Source organism: Venustampulla echinocandica, assembly GCF_003357145.1.
Source record: "Venustampulla echinocandica strain BP 5553 chromosome Unknown scaffold_1, whole genome shotgun sequence".
NCBI lineage: Eukaryota > Fungi > Ascomycota > Leotiomycetes > Helotiales > Pleuroascaceae > Venustampulla > Venustampulla echinocandica.
In genome coordinates this window covers 4,491,218-4,512,448 of record NW_022474206.1, presented here as the reverse complement: position 1 = coordinate 4,512,448, position 21,231 = coordinate 4,491,218, and the positions used below count along the sequence as shown (strand labels likewise).

Sequence of the window (21,231 nt, the reverse complement as noted above, 5' to 3'; positions counted from 1 at the left end):
GTGGCTGTCTTGCCTCAAGCTCAGATTAATAGCTGCTACAGGCTTCGCTATACTGTAGCCTTTTAATCGCGGACGCATCACACCGAGCCTGCCAAAACCAGACTCTGCTACGATACTTTCTATAGACCAACAAGCCGATTTTTTCAAATGCAAGAGGAATTGGAGAACGCCTACGACGACGATAGCGATTATGAGCAAAAATATGAAGATATTGACACCCGCGATACTCATATCATGGAAAAAAGAGGTAACGGAGGCAACGAACTACGGAGGAGAAAGTGCTTGTCGACATATTTCAACAGTCGGGGAAATAGTCAATACCAAAAACGTCGAGGATATCAGGGTCTGAACGCAACGAGCTTCGTTTTGACATTCTAACTCCACATTGGAATTCATAATGTATTATATAATGCAGATATCCTCGACCCACAAATTCCATGAGAAATAGCCAAAAAGGGTTCACTCAGGAATGTCCGTAAAAATGCATTAAAAAAAATTTCATCAGGATTGTGTTTCTCAATTAAAGGGAAAGACGAATCTTTATCAGACTGACAATCTCATTCCAGGCGCGTATGACGTTCGTCAGCAGATTGCCACACAAACCCGCTGTGACCTTGGCCAAAAGATTCGCAGACATTGGAACAACTACGAGTAGGTGCGCCCACCGACGAAGTTCAATTGTCCATGATTATAGTTCAAACCACTTGTCCTCGTCTTGATGAACGGAGTCGGACGTGAGGAAGTAGTGCGAGGGAAGCTACGGTAGGCTGCTTAGGTGACTGGCCGGCAAGAAAGCAAGCTGCGGCGTTAGTGAGAGTGACGTGAATCGAGAGGTTACAGGATTTTTCAAATGACGATATAATAAGCGGCAATTTGATTGCCGCAACAGAACCGCTCGCGGCCAAAATCAGATGTGTTTTGCCAACGTCGATCGCAGCTGCCACCGTCTCTGCGGGCGTTCGTACCCCTGCTTCCTGACTTTCGACTTCAAGTTCAGATGACATAGTTCTTGCTTAGATGCTTCTGTAAAATGACGGTCACTTAAGCGTCTATGGAATGAATTGGGGATGGCGGTAATGCTAAAGTTGAGGTTTAGAGCTGTAGTTATCTATAAGTGAACAGGGGAACCGGGCCGGAGGTTGTCGGCGGCCAGAGCGAGGCCCTGTAGTAGGACTCTATAGTGGTGCACTATAGGAGGTGTTGGCCTAGGCTATAGGGCATAAGGGTCTGGTTCTATGAATAGTCTCACTTTGCGACCGACTAGATATTTGAACAATATAGAGCATATTACTATGTGTCGACTATCTAGACTATATAGAAACAGTATAGAAGCTCGATATCCGGTACCCACGGTATATTAAATATCAAAATAAGTAGAGGCCTTCAAACAACTGGAGACAGGCGACTAGGAAGTGTTGGTGTAGTGGTTAAAAGCCACCGCTAACAAACCTAGAGTGACTCTGGACGCTCCGCCAGAGAGAACATTGAGGCGTGGAGGTAGTGGGCTCAAAGTTTCTCGGTATCCAACGCTCCGTGAAGGTATATCTTTTGCAATTTTTTTCTTTAATAGCTTCATTCTTTTTGTCCTTTTTGTGCAGTCTGGATTGTTCTGCTCTAACAAGCGACGGCATGGCTGGCAGTATATAAAAGCTCACCGATTCAAGTTTACTATTTTGGAATGTACGAATCAAGCGAGACTGGATATTACCAAGCGTTTCAAAATAAGAGACAAAGGCATTTTTGTGAACTTGATTCATGTAGGTTTCCACTAATAGTAGGCTTAACTGTTCTTCAACTAGTACTACTTTACTATTGGGAGCAAGAGCAAACAAATAATGCAACCGCTAACTTGAGCGAGCCAATGCAAATTGCAATGGCGGTATCTTAATCCCGATGAAACTCCGTCATGTCATACTCGAGCAAACTACTCAGTACCTCTTGCAAGCAATACCCCCTCGCTATGCTATGCCTATAAGCAGGCCCAGGCCACTTGGGGCCCCAACGCCAGTGCCAAAAATATATATAATCATGTCCATGCGCCATATTATGCTTCGCTTGTAAAAGAGCATCGCTAGATGCGTGGCTTATGCATCATCCATCTCTTCGATGCTGGGTCGGTTGTCGTCAAATCGGAGCAGGTTTCGAGAACCGCGTTGAGAGGCAGGGATACCATCTCGCGAAGCGCCGAAATCGAGGACCTAGAATGTTTAGCACATGCAAGTTTTGCGTTGAAACCCGAAACCTACCTCAAGAAATGTGAGATTGTCACGCTGCACAGCAGCGACACATCTCCGCTCATCGAACTTGACTTGCCAGACACCACTGAGATCTGTCAATAGATCCTTCATGCATTCACCGGTCTTGATGTTCCACATCTTCAATGTTCTATCTGATCCTGAAATAACTTTTTGGCCATCATGCTGGAAGCAGGTAATTGCACCTGTATGAGCTGTCAAGGAGCTCTTGCACAGACCATTTTTGGGGTCCCATATTCTGAGGGTTGAATCAGCAGCAGCCGAGACCAGACGCTCGTCCTGTAGATCCAACAAGCCAACGAGGGAGGTGTGGCCTTCCAGAGTAAACAAACAAGAGCCTGTCTCGAGAGACCATATCTTGACAAAGTTGTCCATGGAGCCACTAATGCACCTATTGCGTTTGTGGTCTAGAACGACGCTGTACACCTTCATAGAATGCCCAGTTAATCTATGCAAGGTCTCTCCAGTTGATATCTTCCAGACTCTAACAGTATTATCATAGCTGCCACTCACAAGGGTATCCTGGTGAGCTGCAATAGCCCTCACGGAGTGCGCATGGCCAGCCAGAACACGAACAAAGTAAGGGCAGTCCTGATCATTGACTGGCGGTCCAGTCTGGATATAACGCTTAGACCCCTGCTCGGGCAATCTCCATACTCTGAGCTGTGAGTCCCGTGATCCGGTAATGATCAACGGCTTCTCTGGGACCATAATCGGCTTGCCCTTCTCGGTCTTGCCAGTCAACTCAGGCATAAGGATTTGTAGGCATCGGACAGTCGAGGTGTGTCCATGGAATACCTGCGTGCATAAGCCTTTTTCGATATCCCAAACGCGAACGGAGCGGTCGGTGGATCCAGATACAAGCACGTTCCCTTCATATTGCAAAGCCCAAACCCCACCCTCGTGGCCCTCGAGTCGCTTCCTCAGTGCCCCAGTCTTGGTATCATATACGTGAATGAGTGCGTCATCACTACCGGTTATAATCTTGTCATCGTCGAATTGAAGACAGGTAATAACGTGTGCTGGATGAGCAGGAAAAGCAAAATGATGCGGAGCCACGTTGGGATTCAGCCAGCTATTTCGAAGCATATAGTGGCGGCGGTAAAGTGACTTGAACAGATGAAGCTTTCTCAAGCCCGGCAGGCCCAGCTGTGGATCCGGGATTGCAAGTGCTGCAGCAGTGGCAGCACTGAGAGGACCCTCAGACTTGTGAAATCCGACTGAGTTGGTGCTTCTACTCATGCTGTTTGCCTTGTCCGAGGTACCTACTGCCCTACGTTTTGCCCGATCAGATCCCGAGCCACCTGTAGCTCGCTTCCTCTTTGTGGCGGTAGACCGGATCTTCCTCGTAGCTTCTTCGACCTTGATACCACCCAACGTTGAAATATCACCGTCAAATGATGATCCATACTGTAGACTTAGATCCTCTTCGCCGGCATCTGGACCATAAGGGTCCTGCCACCCCCAGCCCCCACGAATCGCTCGCTCCAGCTCCCCGGAAGGTAGAACAAAACCATCGCGGTCAAAGAGTTCTTTCCACCCAGTTTCATTGGTATCAATAACATTTCTCCAATGCTTAGAAACCTGGGCAGCTCGGCAAAGATCTCGATGGTCCAAGAAGCTTAGAATATGGAGACTCAGTTCGACAGGTAGCTGTTCAAAGAAATCACATTTTAATGCAGGGCCAATCACGTCTGTTAAGACATGGAGCGTCTTCTTCGAACATCGCCTGAGGAGCTGATACATCATCAGTGTCTTCATGTCGTTCGGCATCGAATCGAAGGTTTCGAGCATTGACCGAGTGTCCATGATCGAGGGTGCAGGCCTATGGGCTTGATCTGGCGACTCTTGAATCCGCCGTTGTAGGGCGCCAAGCATATCATCATCTTCAAGAGTTTGTTGACTGTCTCCAGACTGTGTTGTAGGGCTGACGGCAGCCAGCTCATCGTCTTCGGTAGAACCCGGAAGAGGAAATTCACCATGGTCGAGTTCCGCAGATGCAAACGTAGGTGAAAGCCCTGGACTTGGTAGGCTTGCATTTTGTGCGGCAGCCGTATTTACGTTCGGACGTTGACCAGATAAATTCGCGAAACCAACATCGGCCCCATCTAACGGTTCGAGGTCCGATTCGGCTATTGGGGGGGTAGCAACTGCATTAGCAAATGATTCCTCAGCATCAGGTGGATTTGCAATATCTTCAAACGAGTCGTTTTGGCTCATCCCAGATTTTGGGGTATATGCATTTGTGCCGAAGGAGGAAGAGTATAGGCCAGTACGATCAATCATCGACGATTCGAGTTCGGACATTTCTGGAGTTTCTGGGAACGAGGTATGTTTAGATAGATGCACGCCCAAACCATGATGCCGGGTTCGTGATTCTTCAGGCATCTCCAACTGTCCATCTCGAATTTTCCGGTCGACTTCCCTAAGAAATTTTCGTCCTTTTACACTGGACTTCGGGGACCTTGACTGCACTTCAGTGTCTCCTCTTGTGGAACGCTCTGGGTGATTCATCGAGGGTAATCGTTTCCTAGGCCGTTCTGCTCGATGTAGCTCGGGTGTTTCTAGGGCTCCGCTTTCCAGACCCCGCTCGTGACCGAAACCCTCTTGACCATCCATGCGTTCGGAAGAAATTTGAGTATAGGGTGATATATTCAATCGCGGAGTCTATGGTCGACAAAGTTAGCTTCTCAATTATCATCTTGCAGAACAGCGTCAGAGTGACACGGACCTTTCGACGGTTGGGGGTAGGGCTGCCCCCAAATAGCCTCCCGCTCTGGACGTCAACATCGTAGGAAATCTTAGTAAGTTCGGCAGGAGTGGGTTTGCTGGCTAGTGGATACTCTTTCGCATCAAGCGTCTCGAGTGACTTTTGCTGAATGAGAAGGGGCGGGTAGGACCTTTTGGTGGTGGTCGTGGTTGTGACTGTCTTGGTCTCAACACACTCTGCTAGTTCGATTTGCAGCCTCGATGCTCGGCCTAATGTTGTATTGGTATCATCCTCCCACCCTATTGAGACTGTCTGGCTCCTCGAAGAAGGGCGCCGGACATCAGTGCTGATATGCGTGGGCTTCGGCTTCGAAACGAAAGGACACGGCGACCCATCCGAGGTGTATTTCTGTGGTATGACGGGGCTGCTGTTCTGCACCATAGCAGCACGTCTCTGGCTCGCAGGTCGTGCTGGCGGATCCATGGCAGTATGAGGGGATTATTCAATCGTGTGCCCTGCCGTTTCCACCGCTCAGGAACTTCGAGAAAGAACGCGTTTCTCGCGTGCAGGGCGCGAGGCTTCTCACATCCACCGGTACCTTAGAGGGTTGCTAGTAGTACCATAGCCGAGCGGTTTCTTAGGTGATGTTCCTTCAGATATTGCTCTGAGATTTGAGCGTTGGGCGGTGGGGGGGAGGTATGGATTCCGTGACTGGACTTTGTGCCTTTTAACTTAGCCCGACGACCAAATCCGAAGCGGCGGGGCGGCGACTGGATATGAAGCGAGACTGGGAACAAAGACTGCGATCAGGGACGGAAAGGGAGAGGCTGCTCAGGTCGGTGTCGAGGGATTCGGGATAGTAGAGGTATATACTGGCGGCAGAAGGTAGGAGCGAGCGAAGCCGTGCGTGAGGTGGGAGGTGAGAGGTGAGAGGTGAGTTGAGTTGAGGAGCGAGTCTGAGAGTGTGAGAGTCAGCGAGCGTAGAGGTTCAGGTTCAGGTTCAGGTTCATTCCGAGCCGGATTCGGATTCGGCTGTGGCTGTTCGTTCCTCTTCTCGCCTCGCCTCCTGTTTCCGCTGTTTCTTCCTGACTTCGCCGTTCAACTCCCTGGCTTTTCGCCTCCGCCTCCACTAAAATGCTACGGTACTTGGGGCCGCGGGTGTTTATTAGCCACCGCAGGCAGATGTGCAGTACCTACGAAGTACGTACTGTGCGTAGAGGAACTGCAGAGCCACTTTGTCCTTTTGTCTTGAGACTATCTACATATACATACTGTACAATCTACAGTACAGGCAGAACGGAACACCTTTGCATGATTGCGCAGCGCCGCTCAACAGACCGACCTTACCTGTACCTCCCCTACCCTACCTTAGGTACGGTGCGAGTACTGCCCCGATCCCCAATCCCGGGCGGCAACAGCTCCAACCACTCTTTATCTTTCCGTACGGACCCCATACTTCGTACTACAGTAGCTACCTCCGTATGGTACCTGAGGCAAAGAGTCTTCTTATGTCACCTTATGTCACCTTATTATTAGATAGAGGATAAGCTGTCAGCGTCCCGCCGGCTTTCTCATTTTCGGCCCCCGCAAATCCCGAGTCAACAAACACTTGATTTCGTCGGGGGGCGAAACAACTACATACGAGTAGTGCCCGGTAGCTCGGCCACCCGCCTACCCACGGTATAGTGGTACTATTCTGATATCTACCTAGACTGCTAGGCTACCTAGGTAGTTATACAAGATAGTTCTAGTATGATCCTTCTATACTTCGTACGGAGACATGCATTCGAAGCATGTTTTAAACGCTACTCTAGTAGAGATAGCGATACTCGAGCTCGACAGCTTCGTGCAACAGCTCCCCTCTATATACGAAGTACTACAACTTTGCTCTCAACTACCTCCTATCCATACAATACAGAGAGCAGCTAGTTAGGCACTTCAACGTAGTCTCCGGTCTTCAAGTCAAAGCCAGCTAGCTGCCTCTCTTGTGGTCGAACTAGGTTCACCTCTCCGTATGTCAACCGTGGCGAACTCACTTTGCTGTGTGAATTAAATATCTCACTTTGAGAATTACACCCGAGTCCCCGCTATCGAGCTTCATATGTATACTTTCCCTATTTCTTTAGTAGTATTATGTATTGCATCCTGTCAGAGTCCTCTCCGAAGGTTGTTGTATTGGGGTTAGGTTCCTCCGCCAAAAAAGGCAGGCACGCTTGCATCGCATCTCTGGTGCCCACCTTCCCCGTCCAACCACTGCCTCCAAGATCCGCTCCCATCACCATCTACGCGCTTCTATTTCTTCTCTCCATCGTTCCATCCCTTTCATTCCTTCTCGTCCCTCGAATTTGACGTAGGCCCTACTTCTCCGCCGAGTGCACACTCGCTCTCTCAAACAGCCTCTTAGAAGGCCCTCTTCCCTGGAACCATCACCTTTCAACTGCTTGCGACCACGGTTTTTTCTGTCCGCCACCTTCACTATGGCAGTCGGCCGAGCACACCGCGCCATGAACCGCGCTGGGGCTTCCCATGCTCAAAACCGGCTTATTGCGGGTTCGAGAAGGAGAAATCGTCGGGGCCAAACCCAGCTCGTTCATCGACCAACAACTGAAACCAAGGTCACTCTGGAGCATAGCAAGCAGCTTGTCAGAGTTGCCATCACAGCTACTGTGAGTCTGATGCCTAAGGAGTGTTCTTATATTATTGATACCAACGCAAAACCTCTAGATCAGTACTATTGCCTGGATCCGGTTGGTGTCGCCGACTCCGTTTTCCAAAGTTGTGTAGCTCATCACAGATTAGGAGATGTTTTGGCCCGGATTATCGATGGAAATATCGCTCATGTGATCCCGCAGACCCTACTTTCAACTACGCTAGCTATAAAGATGGTCTCGAACCTCCCGCCGATTTTGATTCAACCCCTGGTTTGTATCAATGGCCAGTAATAACTGGTGGACAGCAACAAGCAGCCGATAAGCTTCTTACCTGGTTGGTAGGTTTACCATGAATGCGGCCTGATCAGATCTGATACGTAATACAGGAAGGTGGCGTTAGAGATGCAGTCGAGAAAGGGTTCCTGTCCAAGTTGCAGCTCAATTTCCATACCGCAGAGGGCACAGCATCCCCTTCAAATATCATCGAGTCGTATACGATGGCTTTTACTTACGAAAAAGAGGGCATCTCCCAACTGATTGGAACTGAATTCAGCGGCCAGAGAGATGAAGATACCCCTATGCTTGTTCATGATGCCAATACGCAAATGATTAATCTCGTTAACTCCGTTTGCGAGAGGGTGAGGTGCTTCGACAAATGCAGGGAATCAAGCTCCGAGCCACGTAAGCCTACAGAAGTAATATCTCTAGGTAGTGATTGACTTAGCTCTACAGTTGGACGCAAATTAACGATGAAATTGGAATTCAACGACAGATGTCCGCCTGACTATCAGCCAGATTCATTCTGCCCAAGCAAGGACCAAGCCGGTATCAGTGACCTAGCTCCTAATCATGAGGTTTTAACAATGCAAAGTGATTTCCATCGGTATGTGTACCACTTTCCGATGGTCATATGGACGACTGGCTGATCAGGAGCAGTGTGTCAGTTCAGTTGCCCAGTTATGACCCATCTCAAGACCGAGGCCAAATGCCTCAGTCACCAGAACCATATGTGCAGCGGGATGAAGACTTACCGGACACCGCTGACACTCCAGACAATATCTCTAATGGCCGTTCTGAAACAGTGTCTTCCAGATCTTATGACGCGTTTCAGACTCCGGATAAATTATCTGCACAAGCCGAGGAGATCCACACGCAGCCGGAAGTTATGTCAATGCTAGAGAAGATTGTAAGAAGTATGCTGTCCGCAATTTCCTGCGTTGCTGACGAACTTAGGGCATATCAAGGAGCTCCAATGACGGAACTCAGGATACTATACTTCTTTCGAAATGCCGCTTCCTTCCTAACAGGGAAGCATCAGCAACGGTCCACCCAGCTGCCCCCTTCCAAGCTGATGTTACCCATCGACGCTATGCAGGTCATGTTTGTGAGAAGCTTGATAAAATTCGGGCTCACCAAGTTAATACATCAGACTACGGCCTCGACGGGCCTTCTAGCACGCAACCTAAGGTGGCATGTGAATGCCGAGTGTCCACCGATCAAGAAAACCTTGTTAGTACTTGCTTCGAAGACTTTTGTAAGGGATATGGGGCTAATACACATAGATGAAATGCGGTTTATGTGATAACTTCCAACATATGCAGTGCTATGGATATTACGAGTCAAAATCTGCAAAGGTTGAATCGGCGTGTTATACTTGCCTGCTAAAAGATGAGGAAATAGTATCGTCTGGAATGGATATACTTTGCATCAAACGACGAATTATGTATTGCCTCCTCGCGGTAGGTGGAAACACGGTTGAAGAAATTGCTAGATATATTGGTATGTGAGGGTAACTTGCCTCCCGACCTATTCCATGCTGAATTCTCCTAGATCGTGAAGTGCAAGTTGTGGAAACCTTTCTTCAACACTTAGAAAATAAAGGCTATGTCGAACAGAGGAAGCCGACTAAGAAGCCTCGAACCAACCAGAAGGTTACAAAGACTGAATACAGTGTTATAGCAGATGAGTTACAGCTTCGTAGAGAGATATTCGATCCCGATTTAGGAATTGCACACCATGTGAGTAATTATTTTCAATATATAACTGCGGCCAAGTTAACCAGTTATTTTACAGCTTAACTTTTCGGATACCTTTGTGGGAGAGCACCAAGCTGCTTCTTTAGGCCTCTCCACAGAGCCTAGCGTGCAACAACTTGATGAGACTGATCCGAGCCAAAGGGCAAGAGAAAATGCTCTCCTAGCGGGTAGTAGCACACAGGGGACGCCCAGCCCGAGGATTCCCAGATCATTTGTCAAGTATGCCACAATATCTCGATCCCACAGCCCGGAGTTTCATAATTGGCTACCTAGTCAAGAGGAAACTAGTTCCGCGAGACTAAAACGAAGCCATGAGGCGTCTCTCAATGGCGGGAGAAAAGTTGTTAGGTTCTGGGATGCCCGCAGCCCCCAGATAGTTCACCCTCGAATTTAACTTCGCCCACTACGACTAGGATGGGGCCGGCCAAAGGGTATAAATCCAGGAAGTACTTGACTGAGCATTTTGCTGCAGAATAATCGGGCATGGAAGGAAGTGATATAGATATGATAGCTCCTCATGTGGGTCCAGGAACGCGGAAAGGCGAGAAACGGAAAGCATCAATTGCTGGTATCCTCCCCGATATTAACTAGCTGATCATCTAGCTGAAAGTGCAGCTCACAAACAAGATTTATTTGCTCGATCTTTGATATCAGGCTACTGCAATCGCAATCCTTCTCATATAGGCACATGAGTAAGCACAACGCTTCCGAATAGGAAGTTGGAGGCGAGAACATCGCAATTGGCAATTCGTAAATAATAAGTTGGAATTAAGCGCCCAGACGGACATCGCCGATCAAGAGTGACACCTAACGAGTTACGATGATGAGCACTTTTACCTCATAGACGCTTCCCTAGTCAACATTATTATACTTCTACCGCCCCTCCAGCCTCCCGAAGAATTTCACCGTTCCGCGCCGCACTAGCTACGAGTAAGGCTAGGCTACCCAAGTAAGCGCCGTGACGATGACAAAGCTTGTGATGTTATTTTTACCTCTGGGCGACCATAGCTTGCAGCTAATGCACTTCTTAGAATAACCACCTCCGCTGGCAAGGTCGCGCCACTTTTGAAGAGTTTGCTGGAGAATATCTCCTGTATCTGTTACGAGTAGCGTTAGGCGCATGTACCTTCGTACAGTGTCGCCGCTATTCGGTGGCTTGGGTGTACTCTATTCCTCACCTGTTCGAATGCCCTAACAACGACCCTCATATCATGGTCCAAAAATGGACGACAAGGCCTAGGAGACAGGAAATAAGGTTGTCTCCCGAAGAGCGGGGTCATCGTCGTTACGTGAGTTTCAATATACGACGATCCCTGCAGAGCCTCGTGGTATTGTTACGAGTACCGAGCACTTTGTATTACAGGATTCCTTCTGGAAGAGGCCCGGTCGACCTGATTAACCGCTGCTCTGACGCCCCTGATGCGCAGAGTCTGACAAAATATCAACGTATCCCGCGTGGGATCACAGCGAACCTAAACAGGCGGCCGGGGCCGCATATACAAGCACTCTCCGATCCTCGTGGAATGGTGGACCGATAATCCGGGACGAGCTTCACAGTCGCCAGATACGCGCCTGGCCCGTACCAAAGCAGTTGCCACGGCTTGGATAGCTAGATATTGAGGGGTTCGAGTCCTGCCCGGGCTCGTCATCAATCCAATCATGTTTCTACTTCTCTAAATTCTCCTATGTGCTGGCACAGCCCTACGGAGTGACGCGCTTAATGGCAGGGCTGAGTACTCAAGTAGCAATGCTGCGAGATTGGCGCCAAGATCGCAGGAAAATTCTATCGGCCAAGCAGGTTCCCTTCGGGTTTACGGAGTAGTTCTACCGGTAAATATAATGTTCACTTATTGGTTTACTTCTCTCCCTCTACCAATCAAAAGGAACTTCTCGTACAACATTACCTCTGTATATTTCTTTACCGTCGAAGTCTTGCGGGATCCTTCATCTTGGCATACATGTGCAGGTTTCAACCCCTTCATATTCTGGACCATGGAATCGCCCATGGTCCAGACCGGACGAGGAATTAGCGGCCCAGCTGGTCGCTTGTTGCCAATGTGGTGGTTATGGCCGTTTTGCTTGCGAGCAACGGTCTCATGCGATGGTTCATCGCCGCGGTAAGTACTTGGCAAGATGTACTTCCCAATAAAAGATCATAAGCCTTAGTAGCAATTGGGAAGTCATCGTGACTTGGCAATCTAGACGAGAATGGAATCGTCATGCAATAATGTGTATAAAGGCTTTGGGGTTTCCTATGGTTTGAATATCATCATCGACAAGACACTTTCAATCATCTCTACTTCATCAGACCGAGGCGACTCGTCTACTTCATTCTTTTTCATTTTTGCTTTCTCCCAATATATTCAATATGCTTCCATTCCTCGTTCTTCTGTCCTCGGCTTCGGCCGCTACAGCTGCGGTAATCAGCGAGAGGGTTAACATTATCCCTCGCGTCCAACAGCCATCGCAGCCTCTAATCAATGATGCCTGCTTCAATCCCGTTAACCGAATGGACGGTGAAGTAAGTATTCCAATATCAATTCATGCATGGGCTAGCTAAAAAAAACTCTCTATAGTCGGTATTCGACTGCCCCAGGAAGGTGGAAGTGAAAGAGGACGGTACCTGTCCAATGCATTGGAACGAAGAAGACCTTCCAAGGGTGGGTTGATATCTCTTACCGCACTTTTTAAATTCCAAACCAGACTGATAGATATACAGTGCGCTGGTTATTGCGAAGTCAGACTCTCCTACTCATATGGCCGAGAGCAACCTTTCGACACGTCCCGCTGCGGCCAGGGCGATTGTGGTCTCTCAGCCGAGACGAGTGCAACAGTGACCAAGTCATTCAGCTTCACTCTCGGTATCGAGAGTCAGGCGGGGCTGGCTGTCAGCCTAGGCGCAACCTGGGGATGGTCGGAGTCCAAGGGGACAACCACTGGATTATCTCGCGAGAAGCCTGACAAGAACAAGGATAATTGCGGATACTGGACTTTCGTTCCATACTATGTCAGGTAAGTCCCTTCAGCCCCTATGTGCAGACAGAGATGGGCACGCGAAGCTAACTCCTCACTCAGCTCCTGCGGAACCTTGACCCACGGTGATCTCAAAACACGCAGCGTGGGAGGACCACGGAACAGCTGTGAGAATGTCGTGACGACACACAACGTCTGCACCACTTCGCTCTGGAAGAACAAGGACGGGAATATTGGCGGAGTGCCTATCTTCGTTGCTACCGAATGCAAAACCCAGAAGCCGCTGCCCTTCTGCAAGCAAGATCCTATCTTCCTCAAGCAGGGCGTTGCTCAAGACGCCAGCGTTTACAATGAGTTCCTTGAGGCACATTTCGATAACGACCCGTCTAAGGATATTCTTGGCACCGCGCTCGCTATGTGTGACCAAGGAAAGTGGCCTCCTGGATTCAATGAGACGGGACAAGTATACTGATTACATTTATGATGTGACTGGATCATTGTATAATTACCCTTGAAGTGCTAGTTTTGGGTAATGCGTTTTTATTCGGATGAGAGTTAAGTTCTTTGTCATATTTTAGATGGGTTTATATACACTAGATTGCGAAAATACTTATTCCTGGCGAAATATTTAAGAGTCGATAACCTATCACGCTACATAAAAAGAAGAGTTTAGCGACCAAACACCCCTCCTGTTGTATATAAGGCCAAATAAACAAATATCCTCTAACGAAGTACAAGGGCGTGACACTTGGTCAAGTGGCTCGGGTCAAATTGTACTTCCGTTATCGCCAAGGACGACCGGGGGGGAAATGGGAAAACAACAACAAAAGCGACAACAAAAGAAAATCGACAAGAGATGTAGGCGATTCGACACCGGGCCGAACTCTTTTGCTATTTTCTTCCTTTTGAAGAACAAAATAGGTAATATAAGATTAATTTTATAATATTTTATAATATTTTTTTCCCTTTCTTATTTTTTTTGTAGAGTTTGAGTTAGCGAGGAGGCAGTTTAGTAGTTACCGCCTTGAAGGTGGTAGCGTGATAACGAATTTCCAAATAGTACATAGGTACGTATCGATGATAGGGGTATTACGATAATAGCTAGGTCTACTTCTTAGTCTTAGCTTATCAGGAAGGTTTCGCCGTGCCTCTATTTGTTTCCTATTTGGAAAGTGAACTTGTTATGAGTTCACTTGAACACTCAACCCCTGCACCCCCTGCTTATGCATATACTTAGGTACTTGCTACCAGCGCCCCCAAATAACAACCGCAACTGTACCTCCCTTGCCCCCACTCCTGGTTTTTACACGGAGATCATTAACTAAATCAAATATAGGAATGCAGATGTATCCCCATATATCACTAGCAATAAACCGCACACCAACCCTGCTGTTACTTCGTCGTTATGATACTTCCACAGACCACAATCTGGATGACTGGGTTTTTATAATAGATAACTCGGCGGAAGAAAGGTTGTCTGTCTCAGTTTTGCGAAAGATTGTGATGAAGCCTGAGGCATATGTTCAAGCCGTTGATTGTAGACCTTTTAAGAACTTTGGAGGTTTCTCATACAAGTAACAGGTAATTGAGGAGGAGTCGAAGCATCAAATTTGAGACAACGTCGTTTATTTTACAGGCCACCCACATATCCCTACAGAAAGATGAAGAATCCTATACCCCCGATTTTGTCACTTTCGATAGTTCGAGTAGTATAGTTTAATTTTACACCCTTGGTTATAATTGTGATATATTTCCGTTGCCGGATGCACGTTCTTAAGTAACATCTTGTATCGTCTAAGAAGATATGGTGTATGTATGTGCGTATGCGAATACGAAGAATAATTCCGCAAGTGATAAGCGAATTGAAGGAGCAAAGGGGAGCCATTCTGTCCTATATGTCATACGAACCGTTTGGATATTTTACTATTGCCCTTCTATAGCCCTGTCCTCTATTGAAAGACTACTCTGGAAAAGGAACCGTTATTGTTGTCCGCACTACATAGATCTCACTCAAACTTTGATGGTGATAGATATCATGGATAAATCTGGTCTGGCCTAATACGCTTAATTCAATGATTGATGATCATACAATATTATAACAGGGCATATTGCTATGTGAGATGATCACGATGTTGATATTGATTCTTGAAAGTCCAAATCAGGGACCTTTGGCAGCTATAACACTGGATCTCGGTGGAAAATGTGGAGAATAATGGATGTATAACAAGGCTTGACGGAGGCGCGGATGGGGAAACACCGCCATGTTGCCGTAAGTGATTCAATTTATTCTGAAATGGGTTATTGTATGGTAGATAGGAAGCTAGAAATTGAACGAGTGATTGTCAAAGATAGTGGATGAAGTAAGGACGCGAAACGTAATCTCTGAAGTTTTCGTGGAGAAGCTAGGGATTGGTGTCACCTTATTGCTTACCTATACAGTTACTGATATGCATATTATGATATTATTATTGCTATCTATAGCTACATCCAGTTCGCATAAAGACTGGCATAGAAATGCCGGGTCTTAATGCACGCAGAAGCGCAACTCTTTGAACTACCTCCGCCTTCAAGCTTAAGGAGAGAGTAACTGATATGTTAGTATTATACTAGTTACTATCATTCTTGAGGACAGATATGGCATCCCTGTACTTGCCACTCACTCGACCGACTGCGGCCAATCAATACGGAACGAATTCGATCGCCATTGAGCGTCATCGAGCCCAGCCTTTCCTCAAAAGCAAACAGGTTCTAACAAGCAAAAACGAAATAACCCGAACAGACGCACCGCAAAAAGCAACAGAACCCTGAATCGGCAGTTTATCAAAACCTCAAGGATAACAGCTCCAGGGTCGTCCCCTCGGGAGTCGGGGGTGGATCCCTCCCCATTTAAAAAAACAGATTTGCAAACGACTATTGATCTACGTTGGACGCAACCCACGGGAATAACCCCGGGGTGGACACCCGTTGCATGGAAAATACATAAACTTGAGTTCGGATACTTTCGTGCAAGCTGTGCCTGAGTATTCCCAGAATCTGGGAAACGGTTGCCTACAGGAGTTACAATAACAACAGCGGTCTTCGGGCTAGAAAATGGCACCGAGACAGGAGGATTTTGTTGCGTGGCTGGCCGCTTGCCATTTTATTACAAGGGGGCGACAACGAAGTGTTCGCAATACGCTCTGTGCTACGAGAATAATCGACCAGCATATACCTAGATGTACAGTACCCGAGTATTGGATGGATGCTTGCCACGATCTTCGTCAAAAACCTAGAAAACCCTGGATGAGAGTCGGCGACGTGGATTTGCTAGAATGAGGGCTATCTCGCTGATCTATCCTTTGGTTTGTTTTGGAGAGGCGGGTTGTGGCCTAGGTGGATATCTCCGTTTGCCGTCGATCGATAGTGGGAGCTGGGGGCCGGATTCCGATAGTTCAGTTTAATAAGTTACACGGCTATACTGTTACACCGTACGAATAATAACACATGTACATGTACGTACATACATACACTGTACTTGTACATCTCTTGACGGGATGTTCTCCTTTTGGCGCTTATGTATACGAAGGAAGCAGTTCCGAGTGGCATGTGCCTTTTAAGATTTCTCCGCAGTTCGGAGAAGAATTTCCTAGCGGGCTGAGCTAGGCCGCAAGACAAACTGATCTGCGAATCTGGCGATTATCACGAAGTAGAGTCCCGCTTCAACGATGTTGGGGGGAAGTCTTGGACTTTGTTCCCGGTCTCGGTCCAGCTGCACCGGAATCGAAAAGCAAAGGTGGGTTTGCAACTTTCTGAGGCTCTTGCAACTCTGCTATGTACTTCTGTACCCCCGTACGTACTCCATTGCGTCGGCGGACTTGGCAATTTGGCTCTCGCAATTTCTCAGGAGGCGCTTGGCGGAGATTCGACATGGAGATAGGGGGGAGAAGCATGTCATTCCAGGCCCCAGGGTGGGATTTTTAGTTGTTTTTATGACTCGTTTGTTTTTGGAAGCCCTAACGTGGGCTGCGTGGAGCTCGACCATTGGATTGGATTCAACTAAAAATGCAAAAAAATAAGAACCAAATAATGTTTCGTTGTGAGCAATACGATCATCCCGGGGTGGGTTGAGCCCTTGACGGAGGAGCTCAGGAGTTGCAGGTGGTGGTGGAGCAGCAGTGCAGAACGCTACGAGACGTAGGAAGGAGGTGCATCTGCATCAGCATCTGCATCTGCAAATGCGGAGGCAATTGCAAATGCAGGTATCCGTAGTTGATTTAAACACTTTATATGCTGCACCGTACTGAGGAGGATTTTGGCAGTAATCTGTTTGCCCGCAGTGAGTGGCGGAGCACTTTACGGGGTAGTGTTTGAAGCACTCACAATGTGCCTACACTTTGGAGTTTGTACCCACTACGAGCGAAGTCCTACTCCAAGTCCTGTACGTCAATAAGGACCTGCAGCATGTACATGCACAGTACGATTATGATACAATACCAATATAATAATACAAACAATATACCACAATTCCATAGCATATTGCCATAGCTATGTACGGTATAGTGCTGATAGGGGGCCTAGTATGTAGTAAGCGCTGGAGCAGCGTCACTACTACTGAAAGCAGATCAGTTGATCACTGACCACTGATTGCTGATCGTGGATCGCTGATCGTTTCCCCCAGCGTAGATAGCCCCCTGAGGCCATCTTCCCGTTGTCGGTTTAGTGTGCCCGCTATGCCCGCTCTGTTGTGAGTTTTCCCCTGAGCGAGTGTCCCTGCGTGTCCCTGAGTGCCTGAGTCCCCTGAGCAAACCCCCCCTGAGAGCCTCCCTGGGGCCCTGAACCCTCTGCCAGAACGAACTTCCCTGGGTAGCACCACCGTCATCACCACCATCACCGTTACCGTTACCACCACCATCACCACCACCAAGTTAGCACCAACATCCCCCCCTAACCACCCCCTAACCACCCCCAACATTATCCTGGACCCCTCGGCCTCTTCAAGCCTCAAGCCCTCACGCACAGCTGCGGGTCACTGCGACGGAATACGACTTTGATGCGTCAAACCACTTACCCGCGTCTCAGCTCTGTTCCCACCCGGAATTGCCCAATCGATGCTGCTCTTGCCCGCGCGCTGCCACCGTCTGCCACCGCCGCCCGGCCCTCTGCCACACTCTGCAACGATCCACTCCAGCGACTACAGAGTCCGGAGTAGGCTACTTGGGTGTGGTGTGGACTGTGTACAATACTACAAAGTCGACTATCAAGACTGCTAGACTCGGTACGAAGTAGTACCACGGTGTAGTCGCTGTAGTGCCCACGCCCGCTCCACGCTCCGGCCATGCTCCAATCTCCTGCTGGCGTCGTCGTCGAACATCAAATAACCAGTCCGAGGCTCGAGCGTTCGTTCTACTGAGATCCGACCTGTCGACGTTCCTGTGCTGCTTCCATCTTCCACATCCCTTCTCCGCCCTCTTCGGTGGTGGCTTTTGGAAACGCCAGCAGCCTCTCCTATCGACATCAGCAACAATAATCGACATCTACAACCCGGCCGTACCTGACGAAACTCGCGCGAGCGTGACACCACCACGAGAACCAGTCTTGGCCGCCGTCGTTTCTCTGGCCTATTGCCTCTGCTGGCTGTCGACTTCCTGCTGAAACGCGCTTCAACGGGAAAAGCGGACGGTTGCGGAAAATATGCCGCGGTAGCAAGCTTCCAGTATATACCTATCTGGCCTGCGCCAACTCTCTGTCACTCTCAATTGTCAATTGGCGCTTTTGTTGTGCTTGTGTCAATCGGCTGCTGTTACCACCGCTTTGAACGCCTGTTAGGAACGATGGGCCGAACTTCCAAATTCTCCTTCCCAATCCCGGGCCGGAAACGCACCAAGGACAAGGAAACGGAGAACCCACCTGCAAAGTCACCCGCGCCCTCATCACGAAATCTCTCCAAGGCACACCGAATACTGGGCACTGACGATTTCAGTGTGAACCCGCAGTCTGATGAGGTCTTGTCGAGGTATTCCAGTTCCAAGTCGAGCCGCATGAGCATTTCCATCTCGGAATCAACACAATCGATGAACGAGAGTTCAAGCGTTACTGGATCCTACACTGATCTCTCGGAACATGAGTCGGGCGTATTTCCAAGGAGTCAACGGTTACGAGGGAAGCCGTCGTCGACCTTGCTCGGACAAACATATGGTGGTGACGATGGGACGACCGCCGCATCAACTGGGGCGAGGCGGTTGCGGAATGAGGATTCGTCGTCTACCTTGAAGTCGCACTACGATCGCCAAAAGTCTCCGTTGTTGATATCTCAGCAAACCTCGGCATCATCTGCACGAGATCTTGCGTTAAGGAAAGGCCAAAGCCCGGTGGCTCAGCGAAGCCCACTACTACAAGTCGAGATGGCTCTCGATCCGTACAACAACTATGCTAAGGGCCAGAACACTTCCAACAAACAGCGCGACTATTACCACGATAATTCCCGGGATAAAGAATCCCGGAAAAAGCCTGCGAAACTAGATCTGTCCATGCTGTTTCCCAAGCCGCACAGGCGTGGCAGTAGCTCATCGGACGCCAAATCGGTAAATATGTCACCATCGACCACGCCGGCAAGTACCGGCCGGCGCAAGTTGTCCAAATCGAGGTCAAAGGAGTCGTTGCAATCGCAGAAGCACAGCATCCATTCTACCAAATCTCATGACCCACGGCAACGTCAAACCAACGGGACGCTGGCCAACCTATACGACCATTATGAGCAAATGCCAGCTCGTTCCCCGCGGATGGACCGCATTCCCGAATCGGATGCCATCCATGAAACTAGTAATGCTACACCTGGTTCATATGGGAATCATCTGAGCCCAACAGTTGAAAAGGAGCAATTTTCGTGGAAGAACGTACGAGCGAGTATGATCATGCACCGAGGGGAATCTTCGAGTGCTGCTAGCATTTCCAGCCGGAATACTAAGACATCTCGCCACACAAGCGGGAGTGCCATCTCCAACACTGATCTCAAGCTAAAAAGTGTGCTCTCTTTGTCGTCTGATTCTGAAGATGATGCTTGGGAAGAGAACCGACAGTCTTCAAGAGAAGTTGATGGGTCATCTCACGGGACGAGGAAGAGCCCTCCCCGTTCTTCACAGCCACCGCCGATGCCATCACCAAGAAGGCATGAATCGAGGAGAGCAACCGGTGCTCCTCAAGGAAGAACTTTCCTCAGCGCTCCAGAAAACCCATCTTTATATAACCCCTTAACACCTCCAACGTCCACCCCCAACGATGTATCTTCTCTTCGGTTATCTTCTAGTCGTCGGCAAGATTATCGATCGCCGTCCGTGAGAGAGAAGAAACCCTCGAGAACAATGTCCGTCACATCGGCAAGATCTTCTCAACAACCAACGCCGCCTCAATCACCTGCTTCCTCCGATTTCCACGGCGAGTCGGTCCCTAGTAGTCGGTTTATGGCTGTGACCAAGCAGGAAGAAGCCCTACTAGAGGCCTTGCGGCAAAAGAGGGCACGCATGCGGGAAAAGATAATCGAGGAGCATGAGATCGCTAAATCTCCACCTCGCAATTCCCACCAGCAGAGACATGCTTCAAGACAATCAGAAGCATCGTCTGCGGGGACTATTCGTGGCATTTCAACGGAACGACAAAAAGTTCTTCTTTATCTTGATACTCCGCTCTCCGATTCTCAGCATATTGACATGTCAGAACCCTCCCCTGACCTAAGCGACTTCTTGACCTTCGGATCTGATGAAGATTCCACGCCGAGGACCAGTTGGGCGCCTCCGCCAAAAGAGCAAGCCAGGCCAGATTCGGCACTATCGCCGAGGATAAGAAGTGTAAAAGCTTCACCAAAAACTCCGCCTTCTGGGGCCAGATTGAGCGCGGTCGGAGTGGGTGGTTTCAAGGTTGACCGATCCACTTCAGAACATCGTCAAGTAGCGGGGAAAAGACGGAATATGGGAGTGAGATTCGTCGAGGACCCAAAACTTGCCAATTCAGGGGATTTCTTGTTGGATGAGGATGAGGCAGAGGTTGCATGGGATATGTAAAACTCCTCAGAAGATGATAGAATAATAGGGTCTCCGAGGGGACCTGTACAATACGTTTTCCTTTGTGAGTAGGGTTGGTCATGACGGCACGGAGGGGTTTCATTTGTTGGATCTAGCGTGGGCTTGCATTTATACCCATATCTTCTCTTATTTTTATGTATAGGCATTTCTCTTCGCGGGACCTGATTGAGAGAGAGGGTTGGTTGGGTTCGCATGAGATACGGCGTTATTAATGTGGAGACGATACAGTAATAGGCTCATATAGAGAATGTACATTTAATAATAGCTTTGGTTTAGCAGTTAAGAGATACTTGTTCGACTTTCTAAAATCTTGTGCTAGGGCTTCTTTTACAATAATAAATACCTATATATGTGGCCTTAGATACAAAAGAGACGTCTAAGATAGGTGGTTACTGGTTACGCGAAAGAGGATAGATATACTAATAATCTCTAGACGAGGTATAGGTAGCTAAGGTACCTATGTAGATTCATAGGGTACAAAGTCACATGCTAGATCTGTATGATAATTAGGTATAGCCCCTCTTCTCAATAAAAGAGGAGCAAATTCTCGGC

General features: G+C 48.5%; 4 protein-coding genes across 4 annotated transcripts; 3 read left to right on the top strand and 1 right to left on the bottom strand.

Moving 5' to 3' along the window:
- Positions 1–2,084: 2,084 nt before the first annotated feature.
- Positions 2,085–5,448, bottom strand: BP5553_04004 (WD40 repeat-like protein; the record flags this gene model as incomplete). Its single annotated transcript, XM_032012627.1, has 3 exons — positions 2,085–2,198; positions 2,247–4,922; positions 4,987–5,448. The coding sequence occupies 3 exons, from the start codon at positions 5,446–5,448 to the stop codon at positions 2,085–2,087; spliced, it is 3,252 nt and encodes a 1,083-aa protein (XP_031872320.1).
- A 1,994-nt stretch (positions 5,449–7,442) lies between these two features.
- BP5553_04003 (uncharacterized protein) lies at positions 7,443–10,046 on the top strand (the record flags this gene model as incomplete). Its single annotated transcript, XM_032012626.1, has 10 exons — positions 7,443–7,631; positions 7,690–7,712; positions 7,765–7,954; positions 8,003–8,297; positions 8,349–8,499; positions 8,553–8,802; positions 8,850–9,125; positions 9,179–9,395; positions 9,447–9,634; positions 9,690–10,046. The coding sequence occupies 10 exons, from the start codon at positions 7,443–7,445 to the stop codon at positions 10,044–10,046; spliced, it is 2,136 nt and encodes a 711-aa protein (XP_031872319.1).
- A 1,974-nt stretch (positions 10,047–12,020) lies between these two features.
- BP5553_04002 (uncharacterized protein) lies at positions 12,021–13,097 on the top strand (the record flags this gene model as incomplete). Its single annotated transcript, XM_032012625.1, has 4 exons — positions 12,021–12,173; positions 12,229–12,312; positions 12,372–12,664; positions 12,728–13,097. The coding sequence occupies 4 exons, from the start codon at positions 12,021–12,023 to the stop codon at positions 13,095–13,097; spliced, it is 900 nt and encodes a 299-aa protein (XP_031872318.1).
- Positions 13,098–18,435: 5,338 nt separating this feature from the next.
- On the top strand, positions 18,436–20,658 carry BP5553_04001 (uncharacterized protein; the record flags this gene model as incomplete). Its single annotated transcript, XM_032012624.1, has 1 exon — positions 18,436–20,658. One exon carries the CDS (start codon positions 18,436–18,438, stop codon positions 20,656–20,658), a length of 2,223 nt encoding a protein of 740 aa, XP_031872317.1.
- Between the last annotated feature and the right edge of the window lie 573 nt (positions 20,659–21,231).